This window comes from Vanellus vanellus, assembly GCF_965231255.1.
Source record: "Vanellus vanellus genome assembly, chromosome: 6".
Taxonomy (NCBI): Eukaryota; Metazoa; Chordata; class Aves; order Charadriiformes; family Charadriidae; genus Vanellus; species Vanellus vanellus.
In genome coordinates this window covers 35,544,744-35,562,955 of record NC_138911.1, presented here as the reverse complement: position 1 = coordinate 35,562,955, position 18,212 = coordinate 35,544,744, and the positions used below count along the sequence as shown (strand labels likewise).

Here is an 18,212-nt window from a genome sequence, read left to right as displayed (position 1 = left end):
GCCCCTGTGGAAAGTTGTCTCTGGCCGCGCCGAGCCACCGGGCTCCCGCCTCCCGCTTCCTGCCCCGCCGCCGCTGATTGGCCGGCCGCGCGCCGAGGAATGCGAGCCACCCGTTAAAGGCGCGCGCGGCGCCCGGCGCCCGCAGTGTCCCGGCAGCGCCGCTCACCCCCACCACCACCACCGCCACCGCCGCGCTCGGGACCTGCCGCGCACGACAGCCACGACCAGGCGCCGCCGTCACTGCTACTGTTCTCTCCCTCCCTCGCCGGGACAGTCGGAGGCTGCCCGAGGATATTAGCCGGCGGTGCCCGGAGGTGCGGGAGGCCGGCGCTGCCCGCCCGGATCGCTCTCCCCGGAGGTAAGTGCTGAAGCGGCCGTCGCCGCGCCGGCTGTCCCCTCCGAGGGCGGCGGCGGCGGGCGGTATGGGGGCACCTGCCCTGTCCCCGCCGCTAACGTGGCCGGTCCTGCCTCCGGGGCAGTCGGTGGTGCCGGCGCGCTGGGCGGTAGGTGCTGGGCGCGACGGCAGCGCCGTGACCTTCTCCCTTGTGACTGTCCCCAGGCTGGTTCAGAGACAGACCTTTGCCATGGGGCCAACGGCTGCTCTCTTCCTCCTCCTCATGCTCGGCGCCTCGGAGGCCAAGCGCACTGCAGGTAAGGCCAGCTTTGTCCTCCGGAGCCGGCGGTTTGGGAACTCGGAGCGGTCGGGGAAGGCGGGGTGGAAAAAGCCAAAGAAAACACTTCTGGGTGTCTGTGCAGGTGGCTGGAATTGTGCTCGGTGGTGAAGAGGCTCCAAAGTTTTCAATGAATAAAAACTTTTGAACTTGAGCATCAGCTAGAGCAGGAAACTTTCTCTGGTGTGGAATTCGTGTAACCTTCAGAAATAGAAGTCTCCAGGACTTGAGAGCGTAGGTTGTCCACCTCTGTGCTGGGCAGAGGAAAGGGGGCATGTGGTGTAGGAACTGGCCGAAGAAGGAGTGGGCAGTAGGCTGCTGTGGTGGTGCTATAGGGAAGCTGCTGTGGTGTTTGCTGTCACCCTGCCGGACAAAGCACCTCACTCTGCTGTGTCCTACATAGGAATGTTGCAGTCTGGGCTTCTCCTGTCTGTGTCTTCTCTGCCAAAGCCTAATGAGGTGCCAGAATGGCTGCTACCTCTGTGTGTCAGTCAGCGGCTACCTGGCATTCCTGTGCCGACTGGCTCCTGTACAAGAATGCACATGTACTGCCACGCAGCAGCTCCTGGTGGGACTGCCGTACCGGTGGAGCTACTGTCTGTGCTCTCATGTGAGGTGCCGTACCTTGCATGATACGCACCATGAGCCAGCGTGTTAAGCAATCCTGGGAGGTACGTGCCTACTGAGCCTCTTCTTATCCCTTGCTCATGATGCTTGTTCTGATCTCTCTGCAGAGTCCAGGAGTGATGATAACAGTGTCTTTGATCTCTTTGAACTCATCGGCTTCATTCGCAAGGGAGCTGGGCGCTGGGCACCCGGGGTCTACCTGGTGAAGGGACCAGAATCCTCCAGCCCTGCTTACCGCATTGAAGATGCCAGTCGCATCCCTGCTGTTCCTGACTCCAAGTTCCAAGACTTACTAGATGCCATCCACGCTGAGAAAGGCTTCATTCTCTTGGCTACTCTCCGGCAAGCCAAGAAGAGTAGAGGCACGCTGCTGTCTGTGGAACAGAAAGATGGCTCTGGTCATGTCTTCAGCCTAGTATCGAACGGCAAGGCAGGCACCCTGGACCTGAGCCTCTCTGGTGATGGCAAGCAGCAGCTGGTGTCAGTAGAGGATGCCTTGCTAGCTACGGGACATTGGAAGAACATCACCCTGTTTGTGCAGGAGGACCGGGCTCAGCTCTATGTGGGGTGTGAGAAAATGGAGAATGCTGAACTGGACATCCCCATCCAGAACATCTTCACGAGGGACCTGGCCAGCAGTGCCAGGCTCCGTATCGCCAAAGGAGGAGTCAATGACAACTTCCAGGTAAGAATTTTGCTTACAATTTTGCCTAGTATTTTCAGTTATCTGCCTTGAAGGCGCATTGGCTCCTCAACCAGCCTAAATAGCTACAAAGCGATGGGTAACAAGGAAGAAGGGTTCCACCACTAACTAGTTTGTGTACATCTGATATGGACCACCTCTAAATTTACTAAACTTTTATAATGGAATTTGAAGGGTGAAGCATTAGATTTGCAGGAATAGAACTTTCTGCAGCAATAAGAAGGCACTGAAGCTAGTTGTAGCTTCACCGCTCAGCTGCTTATACGGAATTTGGAAATCCATGGGTTTCTTCTTTCCTGCCTGGAGAGTTGCCAGGTCCTTGCGGTCAAGGATGAGAATGTTAGGAAGCGGGGCTTGTTATCATTAATGAGAATGAAGTAACGTGTTTCACTTTGCCATCTGTCTGTCTCGAAATCACTTTTAATGATCTTATGTGACCTCAAGTGCCTACAAGCTCTCTCCATGTGAGTTGTACTTCTTTCTGTTGCAGTCACTGCAAGTAGCTGTAATTCTTCCTCTGTCCACAGGGACTGCTGCAGAATGTGCGGTTTGTGTTTGGAACAACTCTGGAAACTATCCTGAGGAACAAAGGCTGCTCCAGCTGTAAGTTTGCAATCTTCTGAATCCAATGACCTATTAAAAATAAGATTCCTCGTTACGTTAGAAAGACAAGTTGAAACAGAGCTTAGAAGTATGCTGACATGCAAATCCACGTTGCATAAGGAATAAGATTACATTTCTGCAGGCACCTTAATGAATCTGGTGGCAGCTGTTTAGCAGGTGTTACCCTGGAATGATAAATCCACATGGTAAAAAATGCATTTACGTTATGTGTGTTTTTGTCTCTTAGCCACTAGTGCGATCATTACTTTGGACAACCCCATCAATGGTTCCAGCCCAGCTATCCGCACTAATTACATTGGCCATAAAACAAAGGACATCCAAGCAGTCTGTGGTTTTTCCTGTGATGAACTAACAAATATGTTTGTGGAACTGCAAGGGCTCCGGTCCATGGTTACAACACTTCAAGACAGAGTTCGCAAAGTGGTGAGTGTTGGCTAAATTCATGGCACCTGTCATTAACTGGCACTTAATGAATGAATTATAACCTGCCCTGTGAGAACCTGGATAAACAGTAATAACTTTACTTGATGACTTCTGTGGAAAAGGGTGCTTTCTGTATTGACTTATAAATACCTTCTCTCTGCATCTTTCCCACACCTTCTTCCTAAGACTGAAGAAAATGAACTGATTGCCAAAGTAGTCCAGATCACTCCTGGAGTATGCATTCACAATGGAATCTTGCACAAAAATAAAGAAGAGTGGACTATTGACAGCTGCACTGAATGTACCTGCCAGGTAAGATTTCTCACGTTCATAAATCCTCTGTGTATAAATTAATGAGTTGAAATTAACAGATATTTCTAAATGCCATTCTTTGTTAGAAAGAGTGAATCCTGCACAGAACTGAGCATACTGCAGTAGCCAGACAATTATTCAGTTTATTTCATCCTACTAGATCTCTGATATAAATGCAGCTTTCATAGAATGTTACAACAGCAGTATTTCAGCAAATTATACAAACCATCACTCTGATACAGCTGTTAACACACTTTTAGTTCCTTAATTTGGGGAATGCCTGTATTCTTTACATAAGTCCACAAGGAAACTAAAAGTCGGTATCAATAGTACTATAAATTTGTTCTATCAGCTTCGCTCCCTGGAATGGTTTAGATCCACCTTCTGTCCTCACTGAACCTCCTGCTGGCTCAGTAGGAAAATACATTCTCGTAGTTGGTAAAGGCTCTTAACAAACTTACAGGGTTTTTATTTATCTATCATGCTTCTAGCTGTGTCCTATTAGCTGTTACAGATTATAAGAAACAGCAATCCTTTCCAGATTTCAGTGTAGCTGTTTAAATCTCAGGATCACCTGGCAAGTTATTTATGCTTTGTGTTCAGCTTCTGTGGAATGTTGTAAAAGTACACCAAAATATACAGTTTCAGGGTTTCTTTAAACTCCTTGCTTGCTCCTTTTAACTGTAAGTATACCTTAGCAAAAGCATCTGGGAGTACCAGTGTACCAAGGAGTGGGTTAACTAGCCTGCCTCTGTTTACAAACTAAAGGCTGAGTATTTGTACATGTGCAATCCAAGGCACCTCACAGAGTTCTGCATCTGCTTCTATAGGTCTACACCTTTTGTCTTGCATACGGTGACTTCTGCATTTGCCTCTTTCCTACCAACCATCTTACTCGATGTTAGCTGTAATTGTCTTAATGTAGTCATTTGCTTGGGGAGATAAAAATAGTAATCATGAGAACATTCCTCTGACCCAGCTGCTACCTTCTAGAAGCAAAACTAAGGGCTGCCCTTTAGCTCTCATTGAGATTGGAGGTGGGTGTTCTTACCCTGCCTGTTTGGCTTAAAGATCAAAGGCTTCTAAGTATAAGTTATAGATTTCATGGCTCTCGAGCAGAGTCCACTAAACTCATTTTATCTTTACCATATAATCAGCTTAAATCCATATTAACTGAAAAGAAAGTTGGCTTCTCTCTCATTCTTGTTTCATTCCTTTGAAGTCTGACCTTATACTTTGGATATCACGTGATAGTCTTTTACTCTAGCCAGCATCTGGTAGCTACTCTTGATCAACTTGTGCAAAACCAAAATACTTGCACTCTTGACTGAAAAAATTAATGGGTGAGAATGGGAATGAGATGAAGTTTGACTAAAAATACCTGGCACTACCCTTGGGTTGGATTAGCTCTAAATACAAGGGCCTCTGCTTTAGAGGTGCTATTGACTCTTTAAGTGCTGCAGAAAAGATCTCTTTATCATTTAACCAGACTCCAGACATTGCTTATATTCTACTTCCTGATTGCAATCCTCACAATTCTTTATAGAACTCTGCCACTATATGCCGGAAAGTGTCCTGTCCTCTCATGCCTTGTTCCAATGCCACCGTGCCTGATGGGGAGTGCTGCCCCCGATGCTGGCGTAAGTACTTAATAATACCTTCACACCTCTATAGCAGTTGGCTTCATCTAGCTAGACACACACTGCTCTCACATACACCACAACCAGAATTAATCTTGTGCCACTGGAATAAGGTTAGCCTGATGCCTCTTTGAGGTTAACCACTTAGGGGATGCATGTGAGCACTGAAACATTTGAGTTCATGGCCTTTTATCTTGTACAAGAAAGGAAGATGCATGTGGCTTTTGAGGAGAGTTGTGTCCTTTTTAGTGGAGAGAAGGATGGGAGAAAAAACTATGGGAAGACACATCTGGAGTCTTATTCAGAGCTGTGTCCCTCTGCAGCTAGCGACTACGCAGATGATGGATGGTCTCCTTGGTCTGAATGGACTTCATGTTCTGTGACCTGTGGGAATGGAATTCAGCAGAGAGGGAGATCCTGTGACAGTCTCAATAACCGCTGTGAAGGGTCTTCTGTACAAACTCGAACTTGCCACCTTCAGGAGTGCGATAAGAGATGTAAGTACTTAATCTACTCTCACTGGTGATAACACACAGGACACTTTTGTTGGCTTAATGTTAATAGCAACGATTGCTGTGTAGCTCTGTCACTGGGATGGAGCATTGGCTTCTAGCTTTAAGGACTTGTATTAATCAGGTAAAGGGGAGCAGACAGTGCAGTAAATAAGCATGTGTGGGCACTGCTTGCAGAACAAAATTTGAGGCCAGTTTAGAGATGCAATTTCTCTAGTGACAAAACAACTTGATCTGTGACAGTGCTGAGGCTATCCAATACAAGTGGAGTCTTTGGTACCATTCTGGTACTGGCTATGTTCTAGGTGCTGAGCAGCTGAAGTCTGTTCTTCAGAAACTCTATTAATAAACAGACATCTTTCTCCTACAGTTAAACAGGATGGTGGCTGGAGTCACTGGTCACCATGGTCATCATGTTCTGTCACTTGTGGCACGGGCATCATCACTAGAATTCGTCTCTGCAACTCTCCAGTACCACAGCTGAATGGCAAACCTTGTGAGGGCGAGGCAAGAGAAAACAAATCCTGCCAGAAAGATCCTTGCCCAAGTAAGTGTGTCCAGGTGGTAACTACTATTCGGTAGCTTAAACAGTGAACTTCCTGAGTAGTTGCTATATAATCTATTTCTAGTAATCTCATCTCTTTAAACTTAGATGTGGGCTAGGTAAAACCTCACAGGTTAGTTTCAGATGAAACTAAACTGTTTTCTATGGCTCTTCCATGGAGTCCATTAATCCTGTCATTTATGTCCAAACTATGTCTGAAGTGCTCCACTACAAAAGTAATAGTCATTAGTAAGGTAGAAACTAGTTGTACCACTGAATTTAAAGCTATACATGTCTCCTAACTTCTATCTCCCTTTAGTTAATGGCAACTGGGGACCATGGTCTCCATGGGATGCTTGCACAGTGACATGTGGAGGAGGACTTCAAAAACGTAGCCGTCTCTGCAATAATCCTGAGCCTCAGTATGGTGGGAAGACTTGCGTAGGTGAAGCTAAAGGGACTCAGGTCTGCAACAAACAGGACTGTCCAATTGGTGAGTATCCATTTTCCCATGAGCATCTGAAGGTTATGGACAATCTTGAAAATACTGATCAAAAAAAATTGATGCATATCTGTAAAACATGAGTGCTAGAATTTTAAACCGGCATATCGGCCATACAGTACTGCAGCAGCACCATAAGTGTCTCTCATCTTAACACTTTCTCATTTGTTTTTTCAGATGGATGCCTGTCCAATCCTTGCTTTGCGGGGACTACATGTACCAGTTCCCCTGATGGTTCCTGGAAGTGTGGTGCCTGTCCTGCTGGCTACCATGGTGATGGTGTCCACTGCCAAGATATTGATGAGGTAAGAAGACTAGAGTTCGCTCCTTGAAAGAGTGTGAAAGAAAATAGGAAGGGAGAATAAAATCCCAGTGTTTTATAACACTAACTGTTGTTCTCCTCTATCTCAAACTTGTATTTCAGTGCAAAGAGGTTCCTGATGCCTGCTTTGTCTTCAACGGAGTGCACAGGTGTGAGAATACTGAACCTGGGTACAACTGTCTGCCTTGTCCACCACGTTTCACTGGGACACAGCCATTTGGTCGCAGTGTTGAGGATGCCATGGCTAACAAACAGGTATTGTCAACTTGAGAACTTTTTCATTTATGAAATCTCCCAAAGTTTCTAAACAACAGAAAGCACCTATGCATTTCAGGGAAGAAGGACTTGATACATTTAATAGAACACCATCCTCTGTGATTCAGAACAGGAGGAGCACTAAGCAGTTTCTACTGAAGTTCAAAATGAGTTTTAAAAATTGTTGCCCTCCTCAGCCATAGAGGGCTCAGATGTTATATGTAATTATAGGAGAGTAATTTAATCAGTATTCACTTATAATCCTACCATATATGCCTTAGAAATATTTTAGTGCTTGGTTCCATGTGAAAATGAATAAGACTTGAACAAGAAAAAATAGTAATTGGTGCTAAGATTGGTACTTGAGTCGGGGAGTGGAAGAAAGTAATGTATGAGTCTTCTCTTATTTTTTTTCAATTGAAGGATCTCTGATCAAAACAAGCATGTATTCTCCATGTTTTATTTGAATCTCTTGGGAAAAATGAGGGATAAAAAGATGTTTCCAGTGGATTTCATTTCTGTGTGGTCTCCTAGGTCTGCAAGCCACGTAATCCATGCACAGATGGAACACATGACTGCAACAAGAATGCCAAATGCAATTACCTTGGCCACTTCAGTGACCCCATGTATCGCTGTGAATGTAAACCAGGCTATGCTGGCAATGGCATAATCTGCGGAGAAGATACTGACTTGGATGGATGGCCAAATGAGAACCTCGTTTGTGTTGCCAATGCCACTTACCACTGTAAAAAAGTAAGTTTACCCTGTTTTCCCATCTACCACTATAACAGCCTGTCTATCTGAGAAATATAGCAAGTGTCCATTTAGTTAGAGCTATTAAACTATCCTCTCTGCAAATAAAACTGGTAAAATACCCCCCTGTGTAAGGATACCACTGTCAAAGTATTACTAGGAGGCTGTTGCTGTAGGTATTCCTGCAATAGGGGGGAAATATGAAGCCTAACACAATTATAAATGTTCGCTATAAATGTTCTAGGAAGAATCTAGTTCAGGCTATACCTATATCAGCTCTGCTCTGACAGATATCTATCTCCAGGGGAAGAAATAGAGGGTGAGATTCTCAAAAGTAGCTGAATCTTTGTTTTAGAAAGCCATAGCTCAAATAACTTTTAAGACTTATCCTCACAGTAATGACTAGTTAAAATTGAGTGAACTACAGTAAGATAACACCTACCTGATGGAGGTCCTATGATTTTTTCCAAATGATTAGACCTTACCTGCTAAAATCCCTGTTGTAATCATGCCAGCAGTAAACACATCTGTGTGCTTTGTCCTTTCTAGGATAACTGCCCTAATCTGCCCAACTCTGGGCAGGAAGACTATGATAAGGATGGGATTGGTGATGCCTGTGACAATGATGATGATGACGATGGCATTCCTGATGATCGGGTAAGACAACACAAAAGAACAGCCTTTGAGAATGTAGCTCTCCCCTTCCTAAGGCTGGGGTCTAGCTTCTGACCTTAATCTTAAGAGAAGACCATAGGAAATTGCTGGTACTGACAGCTATCCTAGAAACCTTTAGATATGCATAACTATGCAGACAAATTTTCTCCAGCTGGTTAAACTTTGGAAGTGAACCTTCATTTTTATTCAGCCATTCCTACACTCATGCAGGCAATGGGGTGTTTTGAGATAGAAGCATTCCAGTTTTTTAACTGTTTCCCTGCCTTTCATTTCTCCTTTCATATAGTGGTACAAGCATAAGCAGAATCTGGTTTAAGCTTTAATTTGACTCTTTTCAAAGCTTGACTTCTTTCTCGCTCTTGCAGGACAACTGTCCATTCATCTACAACCCACAGCAGTATGACTATGACAGGGATGATGTTGGTGACCGCTGTGATAACTGTCCCTACAATCACAACCCTGATCAAACTGACACTGACAACAATGGAGAAGGAGATGCGTGTGCAGTGGATATTGATGGAGATGGTAGGTGGCCTCTAATTACTCCTTTAGATAGTTTTCTAATCATGGATTGATCAAATGTACCATCAATTTCCTACCAGAATTTCATCCCTGAACACACAAAGGTTCTCCTGTGGTGGTTTCAGGACATAAAGACTACTGAAGTAACAGTTATAGCTAATGGAGATTCACTTTGAAATAGACACATTTTGGCACAGTTAAATTCTAGCTCTACTCTAACAGGCAGTAGGAACAGAAGCATGTGCCAGACCTAGTGATGAGTCAAGTTTCAAAGCTTTCAAGTGCTGTTCAAAATGCTTTCAGAAGTTTCTTAGGAAGTATGTGCTGGCTTTATGTAGTCCTCTGCAGAATTTAGATGTTTGACTTCCATTCATGAATTTTCTTTAATTTTGCAGGGGTCCTTAATGAAAGGGACAACTGCCAATATGTCTACAATGTAGACCAGAGGGACACGGACTTGGATGGTGTTGGAGATCAGTGTGATAACTGTCCACTGGAACACAATCCTGACCAGGTAAGGGATTTGCATTATATAAATAGAAGACTGATACTATAAAAATGTAGTATATGTATTGTAGAAAATATTTGAACAAGTTACAGCTTTCATTTCATTTGGCTTGTCACAAATAATTCTTATTAATTTACTGGATAGTGCCTGTACCAAATAACATGCCCTCACAGTTCAAACAGATGCCAGGTATTTTCTGAAAAGTAACTCCAGTTAAGATCTTTGAGACTACTACATGTACTTGTCTCCTAAACATTTCTTAGGTTTGTCAGTTGTGATGCCTCTCGTAGTAAGGATATGAAATTCTTGGGAGCATTGTATGAAATCTAGGTAGGTAGGAACCACCTATCTAGCCTGTAGGGCTGAGTTCACTTAAGCACAAAGTTGCTCTTTAATCTTTGTCCTTAAGTCTGGAACAGCTGCATTTCAAAAGATAACTCTTCTACCAGTAAGTTGAAGGCAGCACAGTTGCATTTCTCTAAGGAAAAGGTGTATGCTGACACTTTTAAAATTCCCCTTCATAAAATCTGGGGCAAATCCAGCCTCTTCTGCAACTTATTGGTTCAAAAATGTTTAAAGGCAGAAGTAGGTACAGCCTTATACTTCACAGGATGGCACAGGCTTTAAGTTTAATAGCTTCAGGGACATAACGGGAATGTTTGAAGTGTTAAGAAAAGCTGTTGCAAATCAATGGAATCCAGTGTAGTATGGTTATGTGGCCTAAAAGCAGTGTTACTTGAAGGATTTAAACAGATAAAACAAAATTTCTTAGCCTTTGTCACTTGCTTTACTACTTCTCCACCTTAGGGTGGAAAGTGCCTGAAGATCCTTTCAACTTTCTTCTCCATGACGTACAGGCAATCTTTCTTTTAACACTTTGAGATCTTAATATTAAGTCTAAAGGTTTTTCAAACACTTTCCTAATCAAGTTCTAGAGGCAGAGATACTAGATTTCAAATGGCAGAATGAGTAACTATTCAAACTGTGTGGTATTGCCTTCTGTCTACACTAACACCAGGGTCATCTACCAGTGTTGACAAGACTAAGCCTTGAGGCAGCCTCAGGGATGATTGGATTGTTTTTCTTATTTCAGAAGGTGACTAAGCAAATGACTGGCTAAAATATGGGATCAGCAAGCACAGCAGTTCATGCAGCTTTTGTCTGCTAAGGGAGTAATTGTCTTGACTGAGTCAGGAGGCATGAAGAACATTATAGGCTTTTATGATAAAGAAAATTATGATATGGTGTGGCAGGTGTAAAACGAAGACTTGATAGACTATGTTTAAATGTTACAGTCTAGGTACAGAGTGTCATTACCCTTATCTGGCCCTTGGAACCAGGGAGTTGCCAGAAAAGGTGGGAGGTAAAGTACCCTGCATCCAGTATGGTAGGCTAGTGACAGAAGAGTCAGGTAGCAGAGGGGAGAAGAAGAGAAGCTGATGACCTCACCTCTTTCTGCTGCTGTGGATTCAAATTAAAACCAGGGCAACATTAAAGCAGCCCAAAAGCAGTTATCGCAGGCAGCTTTAATTAAGCGTGCATTAATCCTAATACCTCACTACATCCATCTTAGCTCCTGCTAAAGCAAGCAGAAATCCTAATTGATTCCAGCTATTAAGACTCCTATTTCAGCCTCTTAAAGTGGCTTCTTTTTTTTTTTTTTTTCCGTTTCTTAGGAAGACACTGATTCTGACCGCATAGGTGACCAGTGCGACAATAACCAGGACATAGATGAAGATGGCCATCAAAATAACCTTGATAACTGCCCCTATGTGCCCAATGCAAATCAAGCTGACCATGACAAGGATGGAAAAGGTGATGCCTGTGACCATGATGATGACAATGATGGTATCCCTGATGACAAAGATAACTGCAGACTGGTTGCCAACCCAGATCAAGCTGATTCTGACGGTAAGATGACCAGTAACACTTTAAGAGTATCTTCCAATAGCTTGATGCACTTTTTTTCACATTATTTAAGGTTGTACAAAACTTCCAAGAAACAAAAAAGATAGAATGTCTGTACTGTTGTTATAGTGCTCCTCAGGAGTAATGAGCAATGTAAAAATGGTCGCATATCCAACTCATTCCTAAGTCACTATCAGGCTGGAGTGAAGGGGCATTTATACAGTAGCTGTTGTGGCTTCTGTAGTGTGTCTGCCAGCAGTACCTGGGCAGTCAGAGATCTGCAATTAAGATTTCAACTCCCAAGTTGTAAGGCTTGGAAACAAACAATGGTGATATAATGGTGAAATGACTTGTGTCCTGCAGGTGATGGACGTGGAGATGCTTGCAAAGATGACTTTGACCAAGACAGTGTGCCAGACATTGATGATATCTGCCCTGAAAATGTGGATATTAGTGAGACTGATTTCCGAAGATTTCAGATGATTCCCCTGGATCCCAAAGGAACATCCCAAAATGATCCAAACTGGGTGGTTCGTCACCAGGGTAAAGAACTAGTTCAGACAGTCAACTGTGACCCTGGTCTTGCAGTCGGTAAGGAGAAAATGTTAACTATAATAGGCATTACACTGTTAGGTTTTTGGTTTGCAGTGGCGGGGAGGGGGAGGAAGGGAGGCAGGGAAGGGAGAACCTGAGAAACTATTAAGGAGTTCTTTAAGAACCACAAAACAGCAGTGCCTAAAACTTTCTCCTTTAATGCCCCTATAGGTTTTGATGAGTTCAATGCTGTGGACTTCAGTGGCACCTTCTTCATCAATACAGAAAGGGATGATGATTATGCTGGCTTTGTATTTGGCTACCAGTCTAGCAGTCGTTTCTATGTTGTCATGTGGAAGCAGATCACCCAGTCTTACTGGGACTCCACACCAACCAAAGCTCAAGGCTACTCAGGTCTCTCCATCAAAGTTGTGAATTCCACCACTGGTCCAGGAGAACACCTTCGTAATGCTCTGTGGCACACAGGAAACACTCCTGGCCAGGTAAGAGTGGCACTCTGATAATCCACTCTTCTGCACATAGTCTTCTTGGCAAAGACCAATAACTTTATAATTATCCCCAATCATTCAAAATACTGTATACAACTAACAGGATCACATGCTGCAGACAGGCTTTCCAGCAGCAATGAACAATTGCTTCTGCAATTGTGGAGTAGTTTTCTATTTACATATTTAAAAGTAAACTTAAATGCAGTTGATTTCAAAAGACCCCATTACAGAGCCTAGTGACTTACTTTAAGTCTTTACTAGTCACAATGATGATTGTCGAGGCACCTTCATGTCAAAATAACGGTTGTGTTATCTCAGGCCTTTGGTTAATAAAAAAATACTCTTTCATAGGTAAGAACTCTGTGGCATGACCCTCGTCACATAGGCTGGAAAGACTTCACTGCATACAGATGGCGTCTTAGCCATAGACCGAAAACTGGTTACATCAGGTGAGCATCATCCTTTTATTTTAAGTAATTATCACAAGGAAAGTGGATGTCTGTAAAGATGAACCTAACAGAAGCTTGTCAAAGATGGCTGACCTATTCTCTTTTTGTAGAGTTGTAATGTATGAAGGGAAGAAAATCATGGCAGACTCGGGACCCATCTACGATAAAACCTATGCTGGTGGTCGGCTAGGATTATTTGTCTTCTCTCAAGAAATGGTGTTCTTCTCAGATCTTAAATATGAATGCAGAGGTAAGGAAGACTTAAGAGATCCTATATAAATGAATTGGTTCAAGAAAGCTGCTCTCAAGAAAAATAGAATGGATCAAGAAGTAAGAGCTAAGAGGAAAAGTTCACCCATGATCTTTCATGGCTTGATCTCAAGCGAGTTCTGCAGGCAGAAACAGGACACCTTCTTGATAAACTCTTCACAGTTTAAATGTATAAAATCTAGGTATATTTCTACCCTGTTATTTCAAAGTATCAGAAATCCATGTTAAGATATATTTCAAATCTGGAACTTGAATGTCTTTTAAAATGCTGACTAGAATTAAGCAATAAGCTGACAAAGTCCTAGGTGAAAATGCAAAATAATGACTTCAGGGAGCAAGAGAGTAATGTCCAACATGCAAAAAAAATTATTTGCTTAAAATCAAGCAAAGTAGAAAGCTGTCCATATATTGCACTCTTGCAGCTCAGTGGAGATAAGTGCATATGAGTAGTCCCAGGTTCCTAGTCGTCTTAAATTATGACTTCATTATGTAATGGCTACATAGACTAGTTTCTGAAGTCAAACCCGAAATTACCTAAGTACTTTCAGTTTTCTTTACAAATGTCTCTAGGGATTAATGTCTTGGACATTATCACGCATAATACACAGAAGTGTTTAAATACCTTAATTTTTTTCTTTTTCACAGATCCATAATCACAAGGTCATTGGATCCAGAGACTATTTAAAAATGCTGGTATTGCACCTTCTGAAATGTTTAGCCTTACAAATCCTGGGACCATTATATTATTCCTTCCTTTCTTCTTTCTGCATAAATGTGGACTCAAAACACATGACCTGCCTCAAGAGAATGCTTTTGAGAGAATGAAAGTAAGAACATACTTGGTATCTGACCTCTGCTGAAGTGGAAGGAACAAATGTGTCTTGCAAATGAGAATTGTCTTCACTGAACAAGCACACTTCTTTCAGTAGGAAAGACATTTATTTGCTGTTTATCACAGTGCAGTGTCACTGCCTCTCTAACTGGAGGTCCCATGGAGTAGCATTTTGTAAAAAGAACATCTTTGGATGTGCTGTGGACTACTTAAACTGAAGACCTTTCATTGTGTGGGGAAAAGGGGGTTTGGGTGGGAGGGTGAACTTTAAGTCTTTTTTTCTTTATGGGGGAGAGGAAGTTTTTTTTAATGAGGGCTGCGCTACCTTGGTTTACATCTGTTTAACTTGGAGAAATTATTATCGTTCTATTTGTTGTATCTTTCAGATGAAAACACAGCCTTTTACTCTCTTTGTGGTGAGTTAGATCAGCTGGTCTATTACACAGGACAAAACAGATATCCTAAAACTGATTTCCATGGTGGGAGGGGGAAAGAGGATAAAAACTGGCACACTGGATCACACCAGCTTTGTGAGAACTGGGATTCACAATTAGATTCTGTTTTGTCCTATTAGATGCAGATCTTTCTCACCTTTAGAAGTTTTCTTTCAGATATGGTGCCAGAAAGCACCGCCATCTCAGCTAGCACTGTGCTGTCCTTCAGGAAACCAGTGTGTGCTTCACTTCTTATGGTTAAAAAGGCACAAAAACAGTAGTATTGAAAACATTCCTTTTCTACATGCCATAGATGCTTTAAACCCCTCACTTCTTGGGAGGGGAGGGGAAGGGGCCTGTAGATAAAATACTGAAATTGTAAAATATTTATTTTTACCTATCCTTGATGTTATAAGGACTGAGGGATTCATGATTGAAACAACAAGAAATGCGTCAAGACTATCCATCTAATCATTGTTACAAGTCTTCATGACTGTAAGATTGTAAATACAGATTATTTATTAACTCTGTTCTATATTGAAACTAGAGGGGTTTTAGTTGAGGAAAAAAAAACAAACAAAAAAAAAACTTGTCTGGAGCAGATAATGCTGATGTATTTGTTACAAAGAATAATTTTCCCATAAAGGCTTTGAGGCGCAGGGAAAAGTTGCGGGGTGGGGGATGGGATGTTTGTTTTTCTCAGTCTGAGCTCAGTGTTGGCTTTTCCTTCCTTTGTGCAAGGCAGTTGGTAGCCTGGCAGGCAACTGTTCTGCACTGCTAAAACTCAAGTCCCTTTAGATGGTAGAAGTTCCCATCTCCCACGTATAGTGCTAGAGATGAGGAAATGCCATTTACCATCTCAGCGGTTATTTAGTGCTGGGAAACGTCTGCAGTGCTCTACCACTGGTCTATGGGCCTGATGCAAAACCAGAATACCTGCCCTGAGGAGCTTGCAGAGAGAGAGGCACGATGACCGCAAGCAGGAACCATTCAAACAGGCTCTTTGTGCCACTGCACACTAATTATTGTAACGAGCAATGTGCAGCTACAGAAGGATTTCTTCATGGACCCGACAGAATTTCAGGAGCTCCTTGCAAAAGAGGGAGAGGGCTTGATGTACAGTAACAGAAGACTGTTTTCCCCAACAGAAGGGGCAGCATCCTTACACCTATAGTATTTCCTTGTCTTTTCAAAAAAGGAAAAGAAATGAACACAGTGAAAAGTTTTACGTACAAATATTACCTCATTGTTGTGTGACTGAGAAAAACCTTTGGATTAAGCAGAGTTCAAATGTCTAACAAACTTTAAAGCTACTGTAGTACTAAAGTTAATGCTGTACATAGTCAAAATTTCTTTGCAGAAAATGTATTCCCAGTAAGGAAATGGCATTGGAAAAAAAAAAATCAAAGACAATTTCTAATGTTGTGTTATATTTTTTCCTGTCATCTTGTATACCATTGCTTGTATTTTTATAAATTATTTTTCTCATTGCCATTGTAATAGTTAATCACATAATGTGTAGATACGCTATTTAAATAATTTATCATGAAATGCTACCTGTAGCGTTAGTATTTCTATTTTTATAAAATGTTTGCACACTGAACGGAAGATTTTTTTTTTTTTTGCTTCCCTCCTCCCAATGTTTTTGCTAGCATAATTTTCTAAGAACATGCTTTTTTGTAAACATTTTTAACCATTTTCCATTTTAAAGTTGTGTACGTTGTACAATAAAGCTTCTTACATACAAAGAACAATAAACCACCAAGGACATTTATATTTACACCTTTGTGCTCTAGTTTTATGTTTTGTAATACTTCTGTGGATTGCTGATACACTAACACATAGCTCTGTTAGCCATGTCAAATTGGGCTTCAAAGCAAGACATCTCCACAATCTTTAAATCAAAACTATGACAAGAGGGGATGCAGCTGAGCTTTCACCCCAGGTATGACAGCTTGTCCCCCTGAAGGTGCTTCTTCAGAGAAGCCTTCAGAATGAAATGTGCCAGCTGTCCCTGCTACCTGACTGGAGCCTTCTGTTATGTGTAGACACAGGGTAAAACACTCTTTGAGGGATTTCAGAGCTACCCCGTCTGTCTGTCTTTCACACAAGGAGGCAGCAGGATCACTACAGCTGTAGGGGCAGATGAATGTCTGTTAATATCTCTTCTAGACTGAGACTGCCGGTGTAATCCAAAACCCGATGATGTAGCACAGTATCAACTGCTGCAACACGCTGCTAATAGCAGGAGCAGTAAAGATGAGTTGCTCAGTCTTTACTTAGAGCAGCAATTTGCCCCATGAGCCCTTTAGCAAAGCCAGGTGTGACGTTAAGAGTGCCAGATAGCCATAAGAAGTGTATTCACAGGGTCCTGCAGGTATATAAGATTAAGCTTTACATCTCCTTTTCCTGAGGATGAAGAATCTTGTTCTGTGAAGTTGTTTTTCCTATTCCTCTGTCACTAAACTTTTGAGGACAGTCCTGTACATTTCATTTCATCCCACTGAGAACGAGAAGAAAAGAGACAGAGAACTCCCAACCTGTTGCTTCCAAAACACGAGTGGCTGCTGAATTTCTTCCCTTGCCGGTTACAGGATTGTCTGCTTCACTTGTCTGGAGGGAGACATGGTAGCGTCTCGTGGGAGTGCACCCAGTTCTGGTCTCAAACTGTCTTCTTGCCTTCCAGGGGCACAAAGAGCCAGAACTACAAAAACCAAAGTTCACACCTGGAGAAATCTCTTTACTGTACTTGCGGGAAGAATGAGATACTCTGGATTTAGAAAGCCAATTAGCTGTGTGAGCACGTATATCTATGTATGGATGTATTAAAAAAGAGACCTGCTGCTGCTGTGGGGGAAGGCAGCCTTGGCAACCCATTCCAATGACCTTGTCTGAGCCCAAGCCAAACTTTCATGCTAATTTATTGCATGCATTTATGTAGCTTATATCAGTGTAGTATCTGAATTGGGGCTGATACATACCTTAGAATAATAAAGGCAAGCCATATGCCTTGTGTTAAACCACAAGTTAAGTCCACCCACTTGTTGCTTGGGTAGTGTGAATACAATAGGACCTAAGAAAGAGCTACGGATGAGATAAGTTAGGCCTGTACTTGCCCAAAGAAACAACTGTCAAAGAAAAACTAAACAGGAAGAGGACGGAAAATGGCCACATTCCACAGGGCAAAAGCTCTGTAGGTGAAGCCTGTGGGAAATACGTTGTTCCCAGCTCCCTGGAGGCTCAGCAGTGGGACTCGTAAGTGTACCAACCACTGCATGCCACTTCTAGTGTTACCAGCCACTTGGCCAACTTTTTGCATAGATAATCTCCGAATTTCACGCTACTGTAGAGAATGCAATGTTTTCTTACCCTAGCATGCTCTTCTCAGAGCCCATACAAATACAGTAGCTTAAGTTTTCAAGTGGCCATATGCATCAAGCCTGTCTTCAAGAGGTGTAGTAGTTTAACTTGTAGCTATTGATGACCTACGGAGATAAAGACTGAGATAACCATAGCAAGATCCGCATCTTGATGACAATAGTGCACTTTTTACTGATGTTGCTGTGATTTTGTAGCGAAGTCCATAGTATGACAATGGGTTGATTTTCAGCATAAATTCATTTTGGAAAGGACTGTTGAGATTATAGAAGAGAGCATCCTAATATAACCATAAGGGGATTTCT

General features: G+C 42.7%; 1 protein-coding gene across 1 annotated transcript; it reads left to right on the top strand.

Moving 5' to 3' along the window:
* Positions 1-303: 303 nt before the first annotated feature.
* On the top strand, positions 304-13,926 carry THBS1 (thrombospondin 1). Its single transcript, XM_082485641.1, has 22 exons — positions 304-358; positions 560-651; positions 1,406-1,983; positions 2,529-2,604; positions 2,852-3,048; positions 3,235-3,360; positions 4,907-5,000; positions 5,324-5,497; positions 5,883-6,059; positions 6,376-6,549; positions 6,736-6,863; positions 6,983-7,135; positions 7,670-7,888; positions 8,438-8,545; positions 8,929-9,088; positions 9,481-9,599; positions 11,270-11,504; positions 11,865-12,092; positions 12,267-12,538; positions 12,896-12,993; positions 13,104-13,243; positions 13,909-13,926. Exons 2-22 carry the CDS (start codon positions 585-587, stop codon positions 13,914-13,916), a joined length of 3,531 nt encoding a protein of 1,176 aa, XP_082341767.1. The 5' UTR covers positions 304-358; positions 560-584; the 3' UTR covers positions 13,917-13,926.
* The last annotated feature ends 4,286 nt before the right edge of the window (positions 13,927-18,212 follow it).

Excerpts from the sequence above, each read along its gene's own strand:
- THBS1 (XM_082485641.1), top strand. The coding sequence starts at position 585 with ATGGGGCCAACGGCTGCTCTCTTCCTCCTCCTCATGCTCGGCGCCTCG. Across the intron at positions 2,605-2,851 it reads GAACAAAGGCTGCTCCAGCT|CCACTAGTGCGATCATTACT; the intron begins GTAAGTTTGCAA and ends TTTGTCTCTTAG. Across the intron at positions 3,361-4,906 it reads GCACTGAATGTACCTGCCAG|AACTCTGCCACTATATGCCG; the intron begins GTAAGATTTCTC and ends AATTCTTTATAG.